This window comes from Pieris brassicae, chromosome 11 (genome assembly GCF_905147105.1).
Source record: "Pieris brassicae chromosome 11, ilPieBrab1.1, whole genome shotgun sequence".
Lineage (NCBI taxonomy): Eukaryota > Metazoa > Arthropoda > Insecta > Lepidoptera > Pieridae > Pieris > Pieris brassicae.
In genome coordinates this window covers 3,695,887-3,723,689 of record NC_059675.1, presented here as the reverse complement: position 1 = coordinate 3,723,689, position 27,803 = coordinate 3,695,887, and the positions used below count along the sequence as shown (strand labels likewise).

The 27,803-nt window shown below is 32.7% G+C and overlaps 2 protein-coding genes across 2 annotated transcripts; one reads left to right on the top strand and one right to left on the bottom strand.

The window, feature by feature from the left end:
- The first annotated feature begins 355 nt into the window (after positions 1-355).
- On the top strand, positions 356-17,715 carry LOC123716285 (microspherule protein 1). The gene is made up of 8 exons (XM_045671948.1): positions 356-645; positions 719-1,040; positions 1,150-1,368; positions 1,527-1,683; positions 2,342-2,450; positions 7,204-7,357; positions 17,005-17,220; positions 17,598-17,715. Exons 1-8 carry the CDS (start codon positions 539-541, stop codon positions 17,685-17,687), a joined length of 1,374 nt encoding a protein of 457 aa, XP_045527904.1. The 5' UTR covers positions 356-538; the 3' UTR covers positions 17,688-17,715.
- Positions 17,716-17,719: 4 nt separating this feature from the next.
- Positions 17,720-26,554, bottom strand: LOC123716284 (MATH and LRR domain-containing protein PFE0570w-like). Its single transcript, XM_045671947.1, has 2 exons — positions 26,424-26,554; positions 17,720-26,276 (listed from the first exon to the last, which is right to left on the bottom strand). Exon 2 carries the CDS (start codon positions 26,152-26,154, stop codon positions 19,711-19,713), a length of 6,444 nt encoding a protein of 2,147 aa, XP_045527903.1. The 5' UTR covers positions 26,155-26,276; positions 26,424-26,554; the 3' UTR covers positions 17,720-19,710.
- Positions 26,555-27,803: the final 1,249 nt, after the last annotated feature.

Here is a 27,803-nt window from a genome sequence, read left to right as displayed (position 1 = left end):
GGGGTTTCTCAACCGACTTAGGTTAGGGCAGAATAGGGGTAAAGAAGATTTGGGGGTTTTTTAGGGGAAATATCATACCAATTGAAGTATTTTTGTTACTGTATATATCCTAAGAATAGGATCCGTTTGGTTAACCTTACTAATTGAATATTCGTATAACCAAAAACCGAATAAAACTTGAACCTGCCAATCCACTTTCTATTACAGATACTTTGCGTAATGCCTCTCGTTTCCCAACAATCCCAACCTGACCGTCGCTTTAAAGAATCGTGCCATGCCATCCACTAGGTGAGGTCATCCTAGAGGATTTCTGGATCAGATTAGAATCAGATTAGTCTAGGGGTACGTCGCCGAAACCATCTGGCAACACTGAATTTAATTACAATACTTTCAATTGGCAAATACAAGTTAATAATTAATATTGTATAACATATATAGTTCCAAACAATTAACCGTCACCGAAATTTAATTGTATTTTTAGTTTAGTACATGAATCTTCTCGTAGTTTCATAAATGTTTTTGTAAATTGTATTACGTTATGGATTTCCCAGCTACACCATCAAATGCATCTGATAGTAATGACTATCCTGGCAGTAGTACTCCTTCACAATTCGAATCTATTCACGACAATACCAAGCGGCGCAGGTAAATTAATATAATATAGTTTATAACTTAACTTGTTCAATGCTACTTTAACGTAGACATTTTATTATTTTAGTTCGTCAAGATCAATAAAACGAAGACGTTTCGATGATGAACTTGTTGAATACAGTTTGGGTCTACCGGGTGCTTCTTTGGGAAAGGGAGAGAAAAGGATCCGTACTCAGTCATATACAAGCCAGTTGCCTGAGTTTCCCTTGGTTGCTCCATCAACTCCCGTAACTTCTATGCCCGAGCGCCGTAAGACTGCCAATAAACTGGTTCCCGGCAGTATAGCTCGAAAGTCGCGTCGCAAGGGTCAACTTAGCCAATTATCCACAAAGGATTTAGGGAGATGGAAACCAACTGATGATTTGGCGTTAATACTGGGAGTCCAACAGGTAATGTAAATTGTTATTTATAATATACATATCAAATGTTGTCTGTAGCTGGTAAATTATCTGTGCCCAGTGCATTACTGTACATTATAGTAATATTTTATTTCTTTAGACTAATGACTTGCGCATGGTTCACCGAGGAGTAAAGTTTTCTTGCCGCTTTACTGTGGCAGAGCTTCAATCACGTTGGTATGCTCTGCTCTACAATGCTGAGATCTCAAGAGTTGCTGTGGCTGCAATGAGAAACTTGCACCCTGATCTTGTGGCAGCAGTGCAACAGCAGGCTCTCTATTCAACTGCTGAGGAAGATTTGCTAGGAACAATTGCCAGCGTAAGTATTTATCTACTTTGTGCCTTACATATAAATCCCTCATGACTTTACTATACAAAGTCAGTCTTGCTATGACCAGTAATTTTTTTGTATATTATTATTTTCATTAAAACACAATATTGTATGTAATATATAACATATGCAATATATACTTCCAGAATTCTCATCCAGCTCCAGAGAAGTTCCAAGAACTACTTGAACAGAACCCTCATGTCTTCTACTCAACAAGAACAGCAAAAAGTTTAATGGAACACTGGCAACTGTTAAAACAATATCATTTATTGCCTGACCAAACTGTTCAGCCGTTACCTAAAGGTGAGTTTTAAAACATGTTTTCATTTTCACACTTTCTTTCAAAAAAGTAGGTGGTAAGTAGAAAATTTGTATGCAGGATCCTGACAGTCAAGTTTATTTGGGGCTAGGATAATAGCTTTTACAAATTTTAGCAAATTAAATATCACTCAATTGTTGTTGTTATTGAGAGTGGATGTTATGCTATGTAGAGTGTATCATTGTATGGAAGACAACCTAAACCAACCAAACCCAATTGATTTCGAAAATTTATTGAGTTAAATCGAGGGATGTTACATGGAATTTACACTGTATATGTATAATTCAAGTGGTAATATTTACAGCTAATTGACTTTATTATATAGTATCATATAGAATATTCTTTCGCCATTCATTTAATAACTTCGATTCAAACCTATCCTAATTGCCAAATAATTTGTGCCAGTCAAAAGTTGATGATTTTTATTTATACAGGATTTTTTTTGCCATTAAATAATGGTAGATTCAATATGTTACCTTTACCATTCTGTTGACTTAGTAGTATATACAAGTACACAGGTTTATAACATGTCCTGGATTTGATCCCAGAAAAAAAGGGTTGGTTGACCAGAGTAGAGATGGTTCATGAAATGGAAATGATTGCCTTTTTGAACATTCTTAAATCATTTAAATACCATTACAGATAAAGATGCTGTAATGACATTCTCTGATGCTGAAGAAACTATGAATGACTCAGAGTTACCAGATTTCAAGGAAGATGGCATGGATGTTGAAATACAGTTGGCTGATAGGTGAAATCAATTTAGCAATATATAGTATAATAATGAAGTAGTTCATGCCCAAACCACACATATACAGGGTGTCCCAAAAGTCGACGTCAAGTCGAAGTTTTCTCATAGGTAATGCCACACCAGTTATCAGAAAAATTAAAAAAAAAAATTAAGTCATGTATTTTTGAAGTTATGGAAATTTTCCTTTTATTCCAGAAAATGTACACCATGTGACAGTTTTTTCATTCCTGTTGTTACAAATATTTACTTTTTGCCAAAAAAAATTCTCTTACGTCATCCCGAATAGTGCTTTATGTAACCTATGATCCTAAACCCTGTGCCGATCACTCCAACTTGTAGGAAAATGTCATTTTATACCGTACCAAGTTTTCAAAATAAATTTTTCGCACTAGTTCAACTGATCGTCCTGAAAAAAATTGTACTATTCCAGTTTGGCAAGCAGCTTTAAAAGTTCGCGCATTTAATAAGGATTCTAACGTGGTATAACACTTACTTCATTATTTCTTAGATTGGCCATAAAAAAAATTATTTTGTTAAACAAAGTCTGTTTTTAAAAATTTCTCTGGAATTACAAAAAACGATTCTAGTGTACCCAAAGCGTTCCTGATAACCACAGCGTGGTTTAAATAAGATGGCGTAAAGTGTGAGCGAGACAGATAGTGACGCTACTTATTGCTATTGACACACGCACTACAGGTCAGTACGCAACGCTCCTTCGTTTACTATGCATCTTTTCGTATTCGCTGGTGTTATTTTGTGTTCTCACTACTTTGGCTTCGTTGCTTGTGATTTGGATTTTACATTTGTGATCTACGACGACCTTTACTTTTCCCTGGACTTACGTGTTATTGTGTATTTGTACCATACCATGGCTACGTACACTACACAGGAATATGCTAACATGCACCTCATTTATGGGGAATGTTTACGTAATGCCAGTGAAGCCGCTAGACGGTATCGCGAGAGATACCCTAATGCAGATCGCAATCCGGATCACAGAGTTTTTACCAATGTGCACCGTCTAATGTTCTCTGAGGGCCGACTGCCAAACCAAGTGCACGGTGAAGGTAGAATTTCACTACCCTACGAGGCAGTTGTCCTTCAAGCAGTTGATGAGGACCCAAGTTGTTCGGTACGTGGAATTGAGGCCAGCACAGGTGTGCCCAAAAGTACAGCTCACCGAATACTACAAAAAAATGAGTTCCATCCATTTCATGTACAGCGAGTACAATCCTTATTACCTCGAGATTATGAACCTCGGGTTGATTTTTGCCAAACAATAATTCAAAAACACCGAGAATACCCACAATTCTTAGAAAAAAAAATTATGGTCAACTTTTAAAAAATACGGCTACATGAACCTACACAATCTGCACGAGTGGCACGTCGAAAATCCACGATTGATGAGACCAGACAGATCACAGTACTGTTTCAAAGTTAACATGTGGACTGGAATTTTGAACGGAAAAGTTCTAGGGCCTTTTGAGTTACCAGAAGTTTTAAATGCTGAAATTTATTTAGATTTCTTACAAAATCATTTGCCCAATTTGCTGGAGGACGTGCCGCTTACTATTTTACGAGATATGTGGTTCCAGCAAGATGGTTGTCCAGCGCATTACATCCGCTTAGTTCGAAACCACCTTAACGAGGAGTATCCAGACAGATGGATAGGGCGGGGTGGTACAATCTCGTGGCCCGCCCGCTCACCCGATTTAAATCCTCTTGATTTTTTTTACTGGGGAGCAGTAAAGGAAAAAGTCTATTCCAAGTCGATTCAAAATGTAGAAGAGCTTAGACAGAGAATAGCGGAAGCAGTAGAATTTGTGAATAATGGACCATTTGCCCGCTTCATTTCACGATCTTTTTTAAGGAGATGTCGAGCCTGTATTGCAGCTGAAGGACGGCAATTTAAACATCTTTTATAAAAAAGTAATAAATCTAATCATAAAAAAGAAACTGTCTATTTTACTTATTTGCGTCCGTATGTCATAAGCGTCACTATCTGTCTCGCTCACATTTTATGGAATGTCTCTCTCCATCTTATTTAAACCACGCTGTGGTCATTAGGAACGTTTTGGGTGCGCTAGAATCATTTGTTGTAATTTCAAAGAGATTGTTAAAAACAGACTTTGTTTAACAAAAAAAAAATCTTTTGGCCGATCTAAGAGATAATGGACTCAGTGTTATCGCACTGTAGAATCCTTATTAAATGCGCTAACTTTTAAAGCTACTTGCCAAACTGGAGTAATACATTTTTTTTCAGGACGATCAGTTGAACTAGTGCGAAAATTAATTTTGAAAACTTGGTACGGTATAAAATGACATTTTCCTAAAAGTTCTAGTGATCAGCACAGAGTTTAGGATCATAGGTTACATAAAACACTATTCGGGATGACGTAAAAGAAAAAAAATTGGCAAAAAGTAAATATTTGTAACAACAGGAATGAAAAAACCGTCACATGGTGTGCATTTTCTGGAATAACAAAAAAATATCCATAACTTCAAAAATACATGACTTATTTTATTTTTTTTAAATTTTTCTGATAACTGGTGTGGCATTACCTATGAGAAAATTTCGACTTGACGTCGACTTTTGGGACACCCTGTATAATAATAAGATAAGTAATAAAAACAGCTGCTAGTGAATTGGCTGACTTGTAAACTAGCTCCGAGGCTTTTAATATCTGCATAAAAGATTGTATGATTAAAAAGTATACTTAACCAGTAGAAGTGCTGTAATATAGAGTTTTAAAATACGTTTTCTTTAAACAAGACACTTGGAGATGCCACTAAGCAATATTTATTTTGGATTAACAAAGGAGGTTTATGTACAATTTATTACAACTACTGCAGTCAACTATTTTTATAAGGCATAAAATAACTTAGGTTACTCTATATTCCTAATATAAAGTAGCAAATTTAATTGTAAATCAAAGAAATAAATGCAATCTGAGGATACAGGGTTGTATGCACCACGACTTTGAAGAACGGGCAAGATTCTGATTAGAAGTTAAGTTAGTCCGCCCATGAGCACTCAATGTCACTGTCTCTTGAATGTTTATTTAACACATTCAAAATCATTTAGTAATTTAGCTAACACTGTACACTTATGAACGTCAATAAAGACATACATATTAAATACGTCTAATTTTACATTTCCTGCCAGTACTCAAATCAAGGGCGTAGAACGGAAGAGAAGAACTGTCAATAAACTCTACGCCACTCTTGTGTTACAAGTTGTTTGTAAGGAGCTGAGAAAATTACACCATGTTCAACTCGACACTTTTATGTAATTAATAATAAAGAAACATAGATTTGTCCTCTATCAGCAGGAGGCATGGTGAAATAGGAGCACGCACTTACATTCTCGTGGGAACGACATAGTCGAAATAACTACCATACACGAATTCGAATATGGCTTCCTCGCCATATTTTAGGGAGAGACAGCCCGACGCATGGACGCCGCAATGACATTAAAGCGAGCATGACGATCCTTGAAATAGGAATTTGGCTACATAAGAAAATAATAATAATACTAATTATTCTGAAATAATGTGATACCACATGGATCACTGTTTGTTTTTTTGGATATATTTTTATATTATGGCCATAGTTTTAACTTTTTGCCAGTAAAAGGTTGGGAAACTACACGCGAGAAATAATCAGCAAAGACATCAAAAGAAAACAAAGGGATAAGCTAGATAAAAACAAAATATGTACATAAATATATTACATCTTAATATTATTATTGATTATGAAAGAAGATAATACGTTATAATACAATAAGGGATAAAGTAAAAGGCAGGCATGGAGATTTTAGTCGGATACGGAACATGTTGTAATTGTAAGGAATACAGAAAGGAGGTTCTCCACACTCACGAATATTACTTACTATCAACAATACGAAGCCTTGCTAAATGATGAGGTGTACATACATTTCCTGAACGCATTCTGTAAATGATAGAAGTGACAATTTTAGAACTTAATCTCAAAGAACCTTAATTGGTTTACTGGGGATCCTGGGTTGAATTTGAGCATAACTTTTGCCTTTGAACTCGCTGCTGGCGTGAATGTGGATGTTGACGTTCGCTCCCGAGTCTGGAAATGCAGCCGAAAGATTCAGTCGCGTTACCTCTTTATACGTGGGTAACACTGAAAACGTTTAGAACTGGCCAGTTAGAAACCTTGCTAATGAAAACTTTTTTGAATTTCAATTTTAGAACTCTGGTAACCTAATGTTATGTATATTACATTCATTTGTCATTTGTTTTTGTGAATTGGCGGCAAATCTTAAACTCTTGTTACACGTGAAAATGAACCTTGCGCGAGAAAATTTTTGATCAATGATTTATCATGACTTTCATTGTGGTAAGCCCACATCATCAAAAAAGCTATGAAAGGCTGCATCTTTTTCACTGCAAACGCTGCAGAACTTAGCCTATTCGAAAGAACTTCTTTGTGTGGGCCCCACTGGAGTTTACTATCTAAAGTAATGTCCAAGAACACGGTTTTATTAACAAAATCTGTTTCCTCATCTTTAATTATTATTTGAGCATTACTACTTTTACATTTGTAGTTAAAAATATAATACATTTTGTCTTCTTTTCGTTTAGCTTAGAATTATTTGTATTAGTATTGCCACTGTCTGCTTACGAGAGATCGAATTGGTTCGGAACTACTTCGATGGACAGCTGGTTCCACATAGTTGTGGTGCGTTATTATGATTTTCTATAAATAATACAAATTGTTATAGGATTGAGAAAAAAGATATCCGTCTACTGGAGACATCGCTGTCCCGTTGGCAAGTGCTAGTGCAATCGGTGGCTGGAGGCAGCTCGGAGCTGGATAAGAATACCCTGGCAGTACTCCGTGGAAGACTCGTGCGGTATCTCATGCGCTCTAGAGAGGTTGGTTTATTCCTAAGAGACATGTTTCTTAGTAGGTATAAATCTAGTTTCAAGAGTTTTGAAACCAGTTGTTCTGAATGATCAACCGTTAAAAAATAAAATAAAAATTTTTTTTCGGAGCTGACCTTTATCGTTTGTACTCTAAGGTCATTGGCATCAGTATTCAGAATTATGACGTATGTGATAATTATAACGAAAATACTCGTGATACACCAATGATAACAGTTATATGAAAATATATTTTCTCTCAGTAGTGATGGAATTGTTTCAAAGCGAGGAAAAGCGAGCTTAGCGCGATCTGTGGCTATTTATCCCGTATGTCAAATTACAATATGTATTGTAGTCTGATTTTCCGTACGTCAATAACATTAGCGCTGCTTCGTTTCTGAATCTACTTAAATAACCTTAAGACTCGAAATGGCAAAGAATCAAGGATGAGAATGAGCTCCACAAACCCATGCTAGAATGCAAGAATCTTTTCGCATTTTTTTCTAATGTAATAAAAGATTCACAAATTTAATATTTCCTGTATTTAAACAGGAAGTCAGAATAAGTTTATTAATGATAACAATATATTATGTAGAAGAACGTAACTGTATTTACGACAATCTATACGTTAGAATCAATTAATCATACTTAGTTAAAAAATCTCGAAATAAAACAGAGGAATGAAACATGAAATCTTTTGTTTGTTTAAAGTATTGAGGTAAAAAAAAAATAGTTTCTTAAGTGCCTTCGTATCTGCTCGATCTTTTGTCTTAGCTAAGACATTTCATCAGCCAACAAAATATATAAGGTTAGAAATTGGATTAAAATATTTCTAAGATTAAATTAATAGTACATATATATAATAGTTTCTCGTGAGAGGTATTAGTTACGCAATTAATCTGGTTATATTTTCAAACAAAAAATATAACAATCCCACTTTCAAAGCAGGATAATAGATAGGGAACTCTAATTTGTAATATTCATATGTCCGTTTGATTAATAGTCGGCAAAGGTCACAGTGCTGTGTCAGTGTCAGTATTGTGTGTGTCCCATCGCTATGGTGATACTTCGATCATATTAGTGATACGGATTTATCGGTAAATACAAATGTCAGGTAAAAATATCACGAATATGTTGAAACAAAATTATGCTACTTAATAAGACTTTTTTCAAAAATTTATGTTTTTGTAATATTGTTTACTGCATAAAAAATTGACTTATAAATAAACAAGAAAAACAAAAATTAAAATAAATATTTGAAGTACGATTACGTATTTTAAATCTTACTTTCAGGAAGTACAGTTTACATTGTCAAGGCTTTGATAACACGGAAAAAGATAATTCATGTTTAGGTATACATTAATAGATTGTTCCTGCTTCATGATTTTAAAACATTACATTGGTTACACAATGTAACGTAAGCCAGACTATATTAATCTATTTTTTTTACTTTTCATTATGATTCGATTATTGATAAAAGTATTAAAACATAATCCATATTGGATAACTACACCGTTATCTTGCACGGCTTAAAAGCCAAAGGTTTATTGCGTTTAACCGACTGAAATCGTCTATTGGACGGTCAGACAGTTTCAGGGATTACCACATCACCAATATCCTAAGTAGACATTACTGAGTTAGGAAATTGTATTTTTTGTACACATAACAGTTTGTACGATTTCAATAAAACAATTACTACTAAACGAACTTATATTGGATTCGCTTATAAAACAACGAATAACTTAACAAACTTGTGTCTGGTAATTTTATTAACAAATGTCATTACATTGTAAAGGAATCAATATTGAAGGACATTCAATGACCTAAACTGATCCGATTGTTTCAAGGACAATATATAAATTGTTACGAATAGAATATTCCATGTGGTAGGTAAAAAAGGTAAAACTGGGGTGTTTCTGTGTCATGGACACGGCCGTGTTGTTACACGTGTATACGTTTATATAACGTGTTGTATTTAGGATAAAAGCAAGGAAACAAATAATCTCAAAATCTCGACACGCAGCAAAATAACCTCAAAAACTTTCCCCGCCATGCGTCACTGATCTCGCATATTGTAATTAATTCTTTCCATTGGTACCACGGATGCCGAGTATCGATTCGAAACTACAACGCCAGACTTTCTTCCCCGATTTTGTTATCGTTGATGCCCCCGTATGATATCAAATTTATAAACGTATTCACGTCAAAATTACCGCAATCCAAAGACTACACCGAAAGGACAGGGCCAGTACTTGTATTTCCTGAGCCCTGTGACGACTTAACAGTGGTCTAAATGTATTTCCAAATCTAGCGCTTTGATATAAAGATACGGTAATATCAGTTAATCGTAGAGATTTCTTACGAAATATTTCATGTTTTATAATAGTCTTGGAGTAATCTTTATTAACATTTTCATTATTTTGAATTAGCCACGCAATATGTAGATGTGTACAACTATCAATTATTTTTCCGAGTCCAGTTTAGTGAGTTCTTTAATCCGTAAAATTAATTCTTGGAAACTTTTGTAATTATAATTTTCAATTTAAATTTTAAGATTTTTGTTTATTATCCTTAAATCCGCATTTATAACATTAATTAACGAGAAATGAACTTCAGCAGTTTCGGATTCACACTATTGGAATCAAGCAGGTATGGGTGAATTCTGCTGACGTTGTATTAATTGTTACCATGGTTACGACGATTTGTCTAAGCAAAAAGGTGGTAACCATGGTAACGAAGACTGAATAAAACTTCGGTCTTCTTTTTTGTGATCGATTTTATAATAAGGCCTATCAACTGTCTTTATACTGAAGTTATGTTCGTGTTTGGTTCCTATTAAAATTGCTTAGTAAGGGTAAATTTTTTTATTAATCCTATCAATGGCCAAATAAAATACTTCGTTAATAAAATTCGTAATTCAAATTTAACTGTACATTACTTATATTCGGATTACAGCTTAGGTACTTAGCTTAAATGGAATTTAAGTGTTTCTGTCTGAGTAGAACGCAAGAATCAAGTTCATTCCGACACGATTTAAGTTGGCGTAAATCGACTAAGGAGTCGTGAGCTCTCTTATTAGAACGTAATGGATAAGTGAGAACTCAAAGAACCGCGATCTCATTTTCTCTTATAGAGGTTTCACACACACCCGAGTTTCTAGCTTACAGAGTTAATAAGGGGTCTGTCTCACATATACGGATGTATAAAACTATAGAAAACAATAGCTGACGCACATTTGGTTTGAATTAAATACGAGTCCCTCAAAATTTAAGAATAGCTAAAGTTAAACGCGTTCAACAGTCGCTTATAGAGGTGTAGGTAAGTATCAATCTCTAGTATAGAGGTCCAAGCGTGACAAATGACTGTCACTTATAAAGGATTCATGTTTCTTATTGAGGTTTTAAAAGGTCGACCCTGTAAATACTCTCGTTTATTTAATTATTAGTAATCTTAAATCTTTTATATATATTATAAAACAAATCACTTAGACAATACAGACAGCCAAAACAGATAACATAGATAAACAATATATATAAAACAGAAAACAAGTGAGTACTTTTACAATTAATAGAGTTTTCTCGCTTACCCAGTTGTCAAGTTTGACTGTATTAGGCAATTTTATACAGATTTGTTCATTTGTATATAATTTCTAGGCCCTGGCTTAGCCTAAAACCGACAGATTGCTCCTTCAAAATACCCCTAAATATCGATTAGAACCCCTTAACTTTATGTTGTACACTCGGTTTGAGAGGTAATTTCAAATATGAATTAGAAATACATTGAAGTAAATAAATAGTTGCTATTTCGAATAGTATTATAGCTCTATGATGTTTCAGTTACAGCCACGCTTGTAGTTTATATTTGGTTTAGGTTGTTGGTGGGTTCGAGGGTTCATGTAAAAAGTACCCCCTAAAAACCCACTGACCAAGTTGTCATAACTGTGTACTTTGACTCTTCTGAATATACAAAAGATTTTATTGGATTGATATTCAGACCACTTGCTGTTATATGACAATTGCATGTGTTTCAAATACATTTCAAGAATGTCGCATTGTATAATTGTTTTGTATCGCTGTTTACAAACAGTGCTATTGTTTCGATCTTGTTCCAAACAATCGGCATCGTGGAGTAAGACCTATGTCCGTCAGATTTTCCAATTCAAATGGTTTCATTAGTCTGTGGTTGTTTTATACTAAAGTATTCGAGATATTTACGCGTGTTTTCATCTTCAATGCTTGTTTTGCCGCGTTTTTCAGTGAAATTTTTTATAGGATTACATTGACGTGTAGGTATCATAAATCAAAGTCCAAGTACCTAAGTCGTCATTCGTGTTTTATTTCATAAAGTATATAAAAACTTTATGGTGTAGATAACGAGCGGTTGCAAAATAAAATTGAAAGACGAAATTATAATCCAGCTTTGTATAATCATAATTTTCGACGGCGGATGTTAAACAATTTCAACGTCAATTAAGCATACTTACCAGTTTTTGTGTACATTTATTACAAATAGCTTATTGTTATTAGTACAATATTATTGTGTAATGTAGATGATGTAATTATATATTTTTTTGATAAGATTACATTATTAAGCGTGTGCGATTTTTTTATTCCTCTTAAAGACCGGCAACACCCACTAACATGGCGTCTTTGATGGCTACTACAGAGTCTGTTTGCAAAACATATTTTACATATTTACGGCTTTACATTTTTTTTATAATTTTTCTTTTTTTTAATATGCAATATAACAATAAATGATATTCATACAATATAGTCTATGATACTCAGGGCTGTAGCATTCTAATGGCGAAATAATTTTCAAAATCGGTTTCGTGAATTCGAGAAAAATGTTTCTATGAGATATTAGCTTCGTGAGTAGCCATTACACAAGTACAAGCAACTGTTGCCGAGTAATAATTGATTTTCTTTATATTTTACGGATTACGATAAAAAAGATAATGCATGATAAGTGTTTTTTGATAAATACGCAATAAGTAGGAGTCTTGAGGATTGTTTGCGATAACTTATCAATTACAAGTGGTTCTGAAATATTTGTACTACACGATTCGTATTTTGTGTTTAACAATGTGTAGATAGATCTTATTGTAAAGTCACTCTACCGTAGGCAATGGACATAGTATTATTAGTAGTAGATTTTGATTTCTTTAGTCTTGTGTTCATTTTTGTGTAGATGTAAAAACTACACGTCACGCTCGACTTTGGTATATAAAGTTCGATAATTGCCTATTGAATTTTCATTCATGCTGTAATAATTTTGAAACCTTTTATGTATATACCTAGTCCAGCCATAAGTTCTGTTTCAATTGAAAATGCATTTTTTTTAATGAAGTAATGTAATATTATTAAAATTTATACCTACATATTTATTAGTCTGTTTGGCTACAAATCTATGGATTTAAGCAATTTTTCCAAGGGAAATTTCGCCACTGCTTGCTCCAAAGATTTTTTAAGCGACTCAATATCGCCGTGGCGTTTTAGCAGGCCATGTCTTCTAAAACCGACCATAATTTTAAGTCTATAGTGTTACGGTCTGAGCTAGATGAGGGTCAGTCATCAGCTCTTATAAAGTTCCGGACGTTGAAACCAGCCAGGCTCCTTGATAAGACACCCCCCACCAAACCATTACTGACGCAGGATAATGATGACGTTGTTCCTTTCCGTCCACTTAAGCAGCTTCTTTAAAACTGTGTTCTTCAATCGTGAATTTTGTGCTTTTCACCTGCGTATCGCGACGAGTGGTCATGTCCTGTATATTCACAGGACACAGCCCTAGTAGATTCCCTCATTTCTCGCAATAAGATTTTTTGCTTCCTAACTTCGACGAATTATGGCTTTAACGCTGATCAACGGCCTTTATAGTTCTAACGGCACGTGGCCGCCCCGATCTTTTCTGGTCTTCGACACACAAAGTGTTGTGATATGGTTGATAGTGCGATATACGAACATACGGCTTTGTATCACCAAGCTTTTGAAGTATCTGGAATATGACCGATGGCTCTATACCCACTTTGGGAAAGGCGATCACTGCAATCCTATTTTCTTAAACACCCCATTACATATAGTAATTTGACAATGAACACGAAAAAATATGTGAATTGGCGCCAAATCGAAAGAAGTTTTTAAAATAATGTCCTGCATACGTGTTCCATGTTCAAAATAATTAAAAAGTTGAAAAAAAGGAAAAGTTTTTATGTAACAGTATTTATGGCATATATATAACAGTAGAATAGTTATAACTCAGTTTAGATGTTATATATAGCAAATTTATCCTTTTATTTGTTAACTATAATTGTTGATTCGAAAAGCAGTCTTGCCAGTCATTCTTGAGGTCGGGAGATCATCTGTTCTGGCTGTTAACACTTGCTCGTATGTTAAACGAAAACGAGGAAACTGCATATGTTAAAGCTCATATTGATACTTGTCACCAAAAAATAATCACCTTCAATTATGAAAGAAAAAGAATTAAGAATCATTTATAAATCCATAGTCACCAAAGATAGTTTCGTTGCAGCTAACAATGAGCTGATTTCGATCACGTCTTAGAAAAAAATCCTCATCATAATCGGTCCACTCGTTTAGAGGCCACTGATAGACACATCAAAGTTCTAAAGCGACCGGGCTTATAAAATATTTAAGTGTATTTTTGTTTTATTGTGTGTTTTTATATGGTTGAGCGATGTAAGGGAAATGTAAAATCCATTATAATTAAATTTTCCACATTATTTGGTACTCGTGTTCGATTCAATTTATCACTTCACTAAGCAATGAATTAAACATGAGAAATCGGGACCCACCTAAGATGTTATCGAATATCGAAGAGTTTAAGCTTAAATATGCAATGAATATTTATAGCTTCCGATATGTTCTTGCCGACTTGCTTGAGTAATTATTTGTAGTTTTTTTTTTAGTTTTGTTGCTAAATTTACGGAACGATTGAGATATTAATTATAACTACAAAAGCGTGGTAAAAGTATTTATCGTTGACCAATTATAATCAAGACAAGATCAGACTTCTGTTCTTAAAATGTCATGTATTTATCGCTATTAAAAAAAAAACAAAAACAAGTGTCAACACAACTGATTTCTACATGATCAGGCGGTGAAGGACCGCATCGGTACTATATTGTATTTGAAGTTTTGTACATATAATATGCATTGTAAAAGGAATTGTGATAGCTGGTATTTTTTCATCTATGCCAGCACTGGATGAAGACGTTAAATTATAAACAGCTAAAAATACGAACAAAGTTTACGGTTCTATGGACTTTAGTGACCGATGTAAATATGCATGTTAAGACCTCGTGTCCGAGTTCAGTAACATAACATTTAGTATTGGAAATGTTAATGGGTTGATTAAACAGTTCCCTGTAAAGTGACAGTTGCACAGGCAAGATCAGTGTAACTGTAATCTATTATCGTTGATGTACTAACAACTATTGCCGTTAGATATGGTTCGAAAGTTTGACAAATTTTTAAATTTCGTTTGAAGACAGCCATACTTTGAATTATTATATATGTTTATAGATTTTTATTTTTGATATATTAATATTCCTCTTGGTGAATAACGTAAGTTAAGTTTACATCAGATAACCAGAAAGAGATTCGGTATTCTATCGTGTACATTTACTTATTATTTTTCCGATTAATATCTTGTTTGTCTCATGAAATGGCTGAACTATGCACTTCCGTTCTTAATTTTTATTTGAAATGAATTCTTAGATTTTTAGTAGGATATATTAAACTGTGTCCTATGGTTTCATAAGAAATGTGCAATTAATAGCTTGTCTTTGTCCCAAATGGAACATTAAATAATAATTTATATAGAACAATACACAAATATACAAATCAACGAGATTTGGTATTTTAAAAGAGCAGCGAGAGTTTTTTACGCCGGTTTTTTCTCTCGGCTGTCTTCTATGCCGATGAGTAGGGATGTCTACCGTGCCCTTGTATGTACGTAAACTTATAAAAACTAAAACGGTTATATTTTTTAAGAGGAAGCTAGGGTAGATAGGCTATAAACATAACACAGATAAGAGTAGTACTAATATTTATGTAATAACATCAATTTTATTTTATTAGTATAAATCGAAATTAACGCCAGTTATTTAACTTTACTTTTAAATTGACATACCGAACGTTGTATTGTATTAATTAAAAAGAATTACTCATACAAGACCTTGATGAACGTTATATAGTAGTTCGAATACACACCAACCTATGCAAACGTACAATTATTCGAAATATTTCGTTAAAAAAACATTTCCATTTTACTGACAAGGACAAATACGGATAGTGTTCTAATTAATATTTATGTTACGATAATTTCGATAACGCGAAATTTAAATAGATATTTGAATACAAAGCATTTCTTTGCATACTTTTTAAATTATATTTACACGTTAGTGTACGATGAGAAATCTTACGATTTAAACTGTTAAATATTGTTATTTTGTGATTTTAAGCGGGTTACTTATGATTGTTTTGGATACCTTCACAGGTAACGTTTGCAACTAGCGTCCTTTAAAAAGAGGTACTTTCTAAAGCGATAAAAAAAATACCATTTTCCGATTACATATCATGGACATTGACTTCATTAGCAACCAAGGAAATCTATTGTCTATACAAATATGGACAAGTTCATTGACGGCTGATAATCTTTCTGTCCAAAAGAAACACCTCGTGGTTATCATATCATCGGATTATTTTTATATAAGAAATTATGATTTTTTTCAAGTTATAAGGAGACGAATTAAAAGTGCTGAGAAACCGAAAGATAGTTATTTAGATCAACAAGAAAGAATCGTTATTTCTAAACTTACTATATCAGTAAAGGTTTAGCCTTCATTATTATATTGTTAAGATTTTTTTTTTATACAGTTACCAAATGTATGTATTTAAGAGATTATTTACGTATATCGTACTTTAATTAATATTCTTATTACGCAGGTTTATCACCTTATTACAATAAAGTATGTAACTACAAAAAATATTAAATAACTAGATAATAATTGGTTTGAAGGAATAATTTAAAATGTATTTAAAAATAATATATACCTGTAAGGAATAATATATACCTATATGAAAAAAGTTTTCAGGGTTTTTATATTTTAAAACAAACACAATAAATTTCTCAAATATGAACACAACAAATTGATGTACCAATCAATGTAAACAAATGTGTATTTCCAACTGAGTGGCCGCTACACCGCTCTCTGATAGTGCTATCGGAATTGCCACATAAACAATATTATCTTGTTTATTTTAAGCACAATAATATGTGAGATTTATCAGTTTGGTTATAACATTAAAAGTAATTGGCAGTATAAATTAATTTTATAAGTGTGGCGTCGCGATATATAGGCATGATTTTTATATTAGTTTTCTAATTAAATTAAGTAACAACACTGACTTACGCCACTTAAATTTTTTCAATATCTTTAAACAAACAAATACCTACATACTCATTGATGATACTGTATGTATTATTTAAAAAATTAAACCCGTAAAACGGGCAATAAAACATGTTCTATTAAGTAAAATATTTTATATTTTATTATTCACGAATATATAATAAAATGTTGACTTAAATACCTAGAGATCGGGTTTTTGTATCTTAGGGTTACTTTTATTTGGTAGATTGCCGTTGGCCGCAGCACTAGAGATCACACCATCGATGTGGACCTGAGCCTTGAGGGTCCGGCTTCCAAGGTGTCCAGGAAGCAGGCCACAATCAGACTAAGGAACAGCGGAGAGTTCTTTATGTCATCGGAAGGTAAACGGCCCGTATTCATCGACGGGCGCCCGGTGCTTCAAGGGAACAAAGTGAAACTGAATCATAATAGCGTGATTGAGGTGAGCTGCATCCACGCAATTATATAGTTTTTGCTGTTGTTTTAGGCGTTTAAGAACGGCATGCATTGGACCATAAAGTCTATGGAGTATGTCAGGCACAGAAGCCCGATTTGCCTATTAGAAAAAAGTTATTAAACAATATATACAAATTTGAGGCCCAGACCTAACAGTTTGTAGACCCTAAACGTATTTTGTTCTAAAATAACCAACCCGACGCCAACCATACAATAATGATGTACCCAGTACTTTCTATAATTTACTGGGCGATTGCGGTGGCTCGAACAATTGATTTTATGGGCTAGTATGTCAATGTCAACAGTTGTGGTGAAATTGGAAGTACATTTGCTTTTGTCTTAAACGTTTCTTTTTGTCCACAGATCGCGGGTCTTCGTTTTGTGTTTCTCATAAACCAAGAGTTAATTAGCGCCATTCGCCAAGAAGCTGTTAAAGTTAATATACCTACATGAGAGTAATAAAGGTCCTTTACATTAAAAATGCATTTTTATTGAGAACACGTTTATTTGGTCAATTTTATATGAATTCTCAAAACTAGGTTTCACTCAAAAAAATAATTCTTAAACATTCGTCACTTACACTATAAGATACAGAGTGTTCCACTAACGTGTATTACGGTACACTATCACGTGCGTTTCTGGCTTTAATATTAACACCAAAACAAACAATTAAAATTATTAATTTATACCTTAACCCTTACTTAGTTGCAACCCTTAATAATTATTTTAAAATAATAACAATGGCCATCAGAGTGCACAAAAACGATCACGCAGTAGTGCTAACAATCATACATAAAAAGGGAACTTATTTCATAAATGAAGGAACGTGTGATATCGGTCAATAAGACTCTATTTACATGCTAAGCCTCAAAATAAAATTTAAAAACACAATATAAAGAACAATCAATAGCATATACCCTTTACATTTGTACATACTGTATAATAAAATTACTTAACAATATTTTATAAATACCCTCCTTAAATATAATAATACCACTATAATAATTTAAAACAGTTCTGTTAGATCACACAACATTCAACACGCTTAAAATTCTTATACATAAGTTGATTACACTTATCAAAGGCAACATAGGTAAATAAAAGCACATTATTTGGTATATTTCTATAACACCCTGTAATTTGAATATATGGATAGGCACAAGGTGTAACAAGTAGTATGGTGCCTAAATATATATGAGATCAGTGAATCTTGAATGTCAGGTGAAATAATCACAATATTTAAGTAATAAATATTTAGTGATTTTAAATGTCGATGCCGATAATATGTATATATAATTTCAAAAAGATGCGTTTTTTATACGTCATCTATAAGCCAAAAACAATCGACACTGTCCAACAATTGTGCACAGTATGGTATAAATATTCTTAAGGCTGTTCGGGTTTTATCAAAAAACCCTTAACGTTTGGATTAAATGTTAGGCACGGCATTGAAGTATGAGAAAATTATCGGATTCTTGGAGTAATTCCCTCTAGGCACTTTGTGTTACACATCATAAATATACTCTAGAAATGTATAAGCCAAAATTTCCAAAATATAAACTCCCTAAAATAACAGTGATACAAAAGCATTCTTACATAAAATAATACTCGTTATCATTTTTGTGAGTATTGGCTTTGGTTATATTATCCGAGAGTACCCATGACCGCGCACGGCACGGTGCTTTCCATACATGTCATCGATATAAAAAATATCAAAACAATTCATTATACCAGCCTATCAAAAAACCTCGTACATCACAATACAAATCGAATATTTTTGTACTTCACCCTTAATTACAGGTACCTACTAGTTCCTTCAGAAATATATATATATATAATCTGTGCTTAGAAAATAGATGAGCAATATTTATTATTAAATAACTATAATGATTTTGAGTTTAATATTTACATATTTTTGGTTTAAAAACAAAATTCTTAAAATCATAAGCTACATAACTCTTTGTGTTGAATAATGATATTATTCTTGTATATTTGTAAATAGCTTGGAACATAATTAATAAGGAATGACATTATTATCACTATTCAATGTGGTCTCTTAATAATTCAATACAAGAATCTAGGGAAGATACATATATAAGTTACATAACAAAATAATCAACTAAATATTTTTTCTTTAACTGTAACATTAAGATAACAATGCTCCATGCAAAATATATTATTTTAAAGGAATGTAAAATGGAAACAAGAACAATAAACTCTTACAATCATAACAAAATTACTACAGATCTGAAATTTTTATATAATTAACATTAATTAAAGTATATAATTACTACAATAATTTTATTTTCTTCACTAAATCACACTAATAAATTTTGGCTTTCATATGCAGGTCTACTAAAATATTGTAAACAAGGTAACTATATTATTTATACAAAATACTAAAAAAGGAATGCTGCAAGATGGTGGGATATATGTGGCATTGGACCAGTTGAGGAGATTGAATGGTAATTACAAATCAGTAATTATGTTTCAATCTAATTGTATACTTCAAATTACCCGATGAAGTATGGTCAGATGTGGGCTGAGAAATAACAAACTTTGCAGTGCATATAGATTTATACTTTTTTAACTTATCTTCTAAAACAAATGTTTTCCTTCTATGACAATATACAGCTTTATGTTTATTTCTCTGAGCCATTCTGTCGATAAAATCATTTTTTTCAATAAATACCCAAGGTTGCCACTTTCTACCAGTTAGATCTGGATTGTATAATTTTTTTTTTATTGATGTGCTAGCATAATGTGCTCCGTTTTCATGTTTCTTTATTAGTACTTTAGGAATGCTATGTTTCGTTTTTTTAAATTTATCTCTATGCATTTTGAATTGAATCTCGTCAATACTTTTAAGCACATCCTCAAACTTCGGCTTCACTTTTTTACGAACATCGTGTCTCATAGTAGCTTTCTTATGATTGGATATTGTACTAAATAAAGACTCACTTTTAGCTAACTTCAATTCTTTTAATTTATTTAAACTATTCTGAGGTAAGGGCAATTTAACTTTAAGATCATGTGACTCAATTATAGGTGGTATATATTTCTGTGCTGCTTTTGTTATCAAAGGTCTATAGTTAGTATTGTAATCGTTTTTTTCAGTAAATTTGTACCGTAACTGCTGGACGTTATTAGACACATTATTAATTTCTGATCGTCTCGAACCATTTACACTTGTAATTTTTAACAAAATACTGGAACATTTATCCTCTGACGTAGTTGACGACACTTCCGGTGAACTAGATGCGGAATATTTACAATCATTACTTGCCAATGTCGGGTTATTAATCAACTCATAAGCGTCAATGCTTTTTTCATCACCATTGTATTTATTTAAGTCACCATTATCGTCATTTATTTTTATAGAAGATTCGATATCTCGATCTTCCCCGTGTTCTAATATAATATCGTCATCGTTTTTATAACTTCCATCGAAGGGAATAGGGCTGATATTTTGATTAAGGATTTCTGAGTATCTATTTGGGGAAAGTAATGCAGCATTTTTATTTTCTAATGAATTTTGAGATTCAATGTCGACCAGCGTCTTGTTAACATTCATTTGTGGCATTTTGTATAACGTCTCGACTATTTGCATATCATTTACGCAAATGTTTTCTCCGTATATTTCTTTAATTCTAACAATATGGTCACTCTCATTGTCTGTGCATACACTGTCATTGCTTGACAAATTTGAATTTTCTGGGGATATAGGAGCACTTATTGTAATATCTACAGCGACATCGTCGTTGAATATGTTCTCTACATAGCTATCGCCAGCTAACCATTTTTCTTGGTTAAAATCATGCGTTAATGGACAGTCTTCATTTAATTCAGTACTATCGAGAATGGAATCATTTTGAAGTTCTTTATGAACTTCATAAACATTGGCGTCTTCAGTTACTTGCAAAAATTCTGACGATTCCACATATTCCAAATTGCTAGATTCACAATCTTCTTCTGCTATTATATATTCGTTATTATTTATAAGAATTAAGAGGTTATCATTATTACATATCGCAGAAAGGGATTTTCTCCTATTATTTTGTATCACATCACAAACATCTTGTTCGTTTGCACGAGACTCAATATAATTCTCAAATATAAGCCTGCGTCGCTTATTTGATGATACTTTACTAAAACTATCATCACTGTATAAATCAATAGCAGAATCTGATAAGGATCTTTTTAAATCAACTCGTTTCGGAAAAAATACATTATTTTTTATCTTCTCTAAAGGTGTTTTATTTAAATCGTGATCCCCATTATTCGTTTCTATGTTTTCTCTATCGACGCTTCTTATGTTTTCTTTTTGTATACAATCTGAGCCAACATGATTTCTACGTTCGTTAATTAATATTTGATTAAAGGTATTTTCTATTAAATTTAGAGACGAATAATTTGGCGTTATGGTGGAAATCGTATCATTAATATTCCTTTCTATTTCTTCCTCACATTTATCATAACTTCTTTTTTCAATGACCGATCTGTTATCGACGTTAGGAAAATATTTCTCATCCTTTATGTACCGAGTTTGTTTTTGAGGTGATTTGACACAAAGCCCAGAACTAAAAATAAACAGTTTTTGCATCCACGGCGAAAAATATTCTTTTGTAAAACATCTTTTATAAAAGGATTCCTTATAAGTAGACAAATTGTGATTGTGAATGTGATGTTTGATTACGTCTTCTGACACTTCATTATTTCGCAAATCGTTATTGAAGCAAAATGAAATTTTACTATTTACTTCATTTTCATTTATCACCATATCTTCAGGTGGCAATTCATTTAGATCATTATTACATGAGGATAAAGAATTATCGTTATTGTGATTTGAGGATGCAACTCTATCATCTGTCGGCATATTTGCTCTTGATAATTCAGATGAGTCCTCAATCGTTGAAAATAAATAATTTTGATTTTTGGATTTTAAAGACTCTGATGGAAATTGTAGACCAGTTGTGCAAATAATATTACTTTTGCTTAAATTTTCTTGCATAATGTCCTTTACTTCTTGCTCATCCTTTTTTGCTTCAGAAGGATTGTTAAATATTTGATTAACGCCAGCTTTCGTGTGTGCTATAGAGACAGACCAGGAATTTTCCAAATCGTTGGTTTCACCTTTACTTTTCTCAACATTTAAATCGTTCTTACAATTTCTTTCTTCTTCATCATACAATTTGCAAACTTGGACAACGTTTAAATTATTTTCTATAATAGTTAATTCAGAAATAATTTTGTCACTACTCATTGTCCTTTGTTTACATATATCGTTTTCTTTATATTCGCATAACTCCAACTCTGCATTTGAATTATCCAATTGTATAGCACATTGCGCACTTCTAGGTTCATTATTTACATTTTCATTATTAGTTGTTTTTTCTACAGAGCTTTTTTCAGGTTGATTTAAGAATTCAATGTTTTTTGGATGAGCCGTTATTTCTTCGGGACATTCAGGGGATCCCATATGATAGAAAGCATTATCTATTACTTGACTGCTTTTATTTATACTATGATTAGATTCTACATGGTTTTCATTGTTGCTGTTATTTGCACTTTCTTCATGTATATCAGAGTCTGTTGTTAAGTCATCACTTAACTTTTGTTCTAGCGTTTTGTTTGTTTTAATACTGCAATTTTTTTTATTATTCTGTATAGAATCTACCTCTTTTCGTTTATCCATATTATTTTTATTACTGTTTATTATGTTATTAAGATTAACGCTATCCCCACTCAAAGCTGCAATCACAATGTCATCTTTAAATATATCTTCGTCTTTATGATTATCCTTATCACATTCAAATTGAATCTCGTCTTCTAGAACAGCATCAGGGCTGCCAGGTATCAAGCTTTCTATATCTGATAAGCTTTTTTTATCATCAAGCATAGTGGTAACAATAGGTGTAGGATGGTCAATTAAAGGATTATTAGAATCTAATTCTGCTAATATAGTAGTATCTTCATAAATCAGCCCTAACGAAAATCCAGGTTCACTCTGTTTTTTTTCTGTTTTCGTATTATAATTGTTTTGTTCTAACTTGCTTAATTCCATTTCAACTTTCTTAGTGACTAAAGAAAGGGCACATATTTGTGTTTCGTTTTCGTCTTTTGTCGACATCTTGTCTGTTTTCAGATTAGCTTGTACAAGAATGTTTTCAGAATGTGTACTAACTTCAGAACTCTTTAACGTGTTTAACGTATTTAAACTAAAATCAATGGCGCTGCAACTCATATCCTTTGATACCGTATCATCCTGCATATCAGACTTCATATCAAATTGTTGGATTTGCTCCAATTTTTCATGAAAGACTCCTGTATCATTATAAAAATCTTTTTTTCTCAAAGTATCGGGGTTCTTAATAATAACACTGTCTGTTCTAGACTCATTCGGCAAAGAATCTGTTATTTTAATTTTTCTATACTTACTTAATTTTGCTGTCTCTACAGAATTTAATTCAGGCGTTTGAACACGTCTATCGTTAAAGTCTTTATCACTATAATTTTCGGATTTATACAAACTTTGTGCAGTTGTTGAATTTAAGTCTTCATTAGTTGTGCTTATAAATCTGTTTGCATCAATAAATTGCTGATTAATTTCTGGAAAATTTAGTTCTATATCACTATCCAATCTTGGCAAAGAAGCTAAGCAAACGCCGGAGTTACTCTCTAAATCTTGAAAACTATAATTATTATTTTTAATTAAATCATCATTTGAAATATAGGATGTATTCATTTTGCAGCTTGTTGTAGGTGAATTGTCAGCAACAATTTCTGTTCTATTAGGAATAATTTTTGAATTTGAAACACCTGTATTTAAAACTTTATCAATTGTTCTTTCACTAATTATATTATGCAAAGGAGTTGCGATTTCAACATTCATCATTTTTGGGCTACAAGGTTTTATTTCAAAATTGCACCCTACTTCTTTATGTATTACTGATTGGCTTATTTTAGCTTCTACATCTAATGGTGATAATGGACGGGGAATTAAAGGTGATTGTTTTGGTATTTTTGAAGATAATGGATATTCATGTGACATTGGTTTCTTGTTATAACGTATGGCAGGGGTTTCCACAAGCTGCTCATATTGATCAAGTAATTCAATACTGTTATAACCTTTAATATTTTCGGGTAGTTTTGATATTTTTTGTATATGTTCATATTTGGATAATTCTTCATTTGGTATAGTCATACTATCAAGGATAATAAGTTGCTCTGGGTTACTTTCAGATTGGGTAGGTAAAGCTTTGGTTGAGTTGATAGCAGTATCGGAAACTTCATCCTCACCTTCATTCCACATTTGAAGAAATTGTCTAACATCAAGACCCTTTTTATCAGGGCTAGTGACAGAATTTGATCTTTGTTTTTGAGAGGTCCTTAACCCATTTCCATACAAAGTGTCACTTTTTCTATAAATCTCATTCTGTATTTTAAAATTGCCTGAATCAATACTCCTACCACTTGCAGATGATGATTGGCTAACATAACCACAATCTTCTTGCAACCCCCCTATAGATGCATGCATTGCTTCAAGTCTAGAAAATGATTCTGCAGGTGATTTTACCAAGGATGGAGGATAATGCAAATGATGGGGTAAAGGATATGAATTCGGGTGAGGTGACTCCATTGGTTTCATAGGCATAGTATCTTTCCTATACACATGATGTTGAGGTATATGATGCATATTCATGCCGGGATGCATTGCTAATGCTTGCCTCTTAGGCTCATTAAAGTATGTCATATTGTCAACAGAAGAATACATTTTGTTTCTAACATTTTCATAATCAACATATAGTTTGCTATTCACATCATAAGGTAATTTAGTAGCTGTTAATGTATTAGGTGACATATCTGGTGGGTAAGGATACATTTTACTAGGTATACAGTTTCCTTGAACTGGTCCATAGGTATGAGAAATATATTGATTTTGATAGGGATTAAAATTTGGTTGACTTGGTCTTTGGTATGGATCTATAATTGGATCAGGTACTCTTCGTATAGGAACCTGCGGATACATGGGATATGGGTGAGACGGTAATGTTTTACTTATATCATACTTTTGTGGTGGGAATGACAGTTGTGGGTGATATGTATTTTGATAATTAGAAACATAATCATACCTGTGTTGTGTATATCGTTCTCTTGTACTTGGATAAGGTTTGAATCTCACACTTGCTTCATTATACAAACGATCTGTGTGGCCTTGAACAGGATCTTCTTGTGGTGGCCGATGAATTCTCTGCAATGGTCTTTGTCCTGGAAAGTTGGCTACCTCAGGATATTGATAGAACTCTGGGGCAAAGGGCCTTTGAGGCCGCAGTCCAACACCACCAGACCATCCATGTCGTTGCACAGTTAGATATGGTGAATTTGCTGCAGTTATCGGAACATCTGAGCTCCTAATACTTTTTTGACTATTAACTATGGGATTAATCGAGTAAGGCACATCACAGTACTTAACTTCTAGTGGCATATCAGCTTTGGAATTTTTTAAAACATTATCTTCAATACTCTTAGAAGAATGATAAGGCGGCACCATAATCCGCTGCATATTTTCTTGGAATGTCTGTCTGGGAGATATATTTCTCATTGACTGATAATCTGGTAACTTCTGAGGGATCTCTGCTTGTAGTTGATAAACAGTATCTGAGCATGGCCATGGTTCAACTGAAACTTTTTTGAGATATGCATCGCCAGCAGTGGGCGGGGGTTGCACTCTATCGGGCCCTATAATAGCGCACGGCCGTGAGCCTTGCGCCTCCACTTTACCCAATGAGTTTGATTCGATATCTTGATATGACTTATTTCTATTACTAAGTAACGTAATGTTGTTTTCATCGAAGTTGGTGTTTCCATCGTTAATAGCAGATACAAGAGTAGAATCTCTTCTTAAATCTTTAGCGTCCATGATCACGTTTTGTCGCGTAAATATCGAACTGGGTTTTAAACATTTTTTCTTCTATCTTTTTAACTTCTATTCACTTATGGTAATACAATCGTTTCGTTAAGCCGTCCAAAATATTGGTCATTCTGAAATATAAACAAATTGTTAAACATACTTGTAGGTTTATTGACAACTGTCAAAATAAAACACTGCCACATAAGCTTTACTAAAAATATAAATAAGAAATGTCTATAATCTTGAGTAAAAATGTTTAAAACAGAGCAAAGACATACCTATACGAAAACTTGAATGAAATATCAATATTATTTCCTTGGAGACACCGATTTATTACGTTCTTGCAGTTTGTCCCGTAAAGTCATGTGTTACCAGTTTTTTTATCTTTGTTAATTTCAACAAAATATTTTTCATAAACATAAAAGTGTTACCCTTGTTAAAATATTAATAGTTCATTATGTATTTATAATTTGCATTGTTGATTTGAAATTATAAAAAAACCATAGATATAACGCTAAAATATTAAAGAAAGAGACTACATTAAAGCGTCTGGGAGTGATGGGGAGCACCATAGATCGCCTCGTGTTTAGGCAAATCGTACCCTAATTTAATATGCTACGGCCGATTCGAACTACGAGCCATCCCCACCACCATGGTCCCGATATTTATTAAAGGCCATACTAATTCGTAAGATGAAGATAAAACAATGTCTTGATTAAATTCAAGTAGGTAAGAAGTGTCAACCACTACAGGCTCAGCAATAGTTTTTTAAACTACGTATCGATATCGATATGAAATATCGGTACTAATTCTAATATAATATTTGACCTTATATGCTTTTATTTTTTGCTTAAAAGAACCAAAAAAAAAACAATTTGCATTGGTTTTTTGTTGTTGTTTTTTGGACGTTAATATCATAAAAAACCTTTTCATATATCATAATTTATATTTAATATAAAAGAGATTCGTTAAAAATACAACATTTTGGTAGTTAGATTTTTAAATATAGAGCAGAGATGTATATTAAATAGATAGGTCGGACAAACTTATCAATATAAAAAATACGTTATTTATTCCTTAGAAAATTCAAATTATTAATTTGAAATAAAATTTATTAATTTGTTCCTATTAGTATATTATATATATAAGTATATTTAATATAATCTTAAATAAGCTAATGCCAAAAATGAACAAGATTAGAAATATGCTGCATGCTACCCCTTGCATTTTCTTATCTACGTTTTCTAACATACGTTTTCTGATCAATAGTTCCAGTTGTAGACAATGGCTTTTATATATAACTGAGTATTAAGTACTGCTTGTATCATTTTGATAGATACATAAAAATGCAAGTCAATTAATTAACTTAAATGTAGAATATTGTTAACTACTATTATTATACTTATTAATTAGTAGAAGTCCTTAGGAAAAAATTAGATATTTAATATTGATTTTATTCGTAATTACTTCATATGACTTGAATATGTTAAGAAACATAAATTCGTCTTTCTCATATCATAAAGATTACATATTAAATTATGATATAAAACATCACTATAATAAATACGAATGTGTGAATACAAATAAATGTATACACACATTCTAAATAAATAAATAATGGACATATGTAGAATATAAATATATCTCAATTTCAGTTT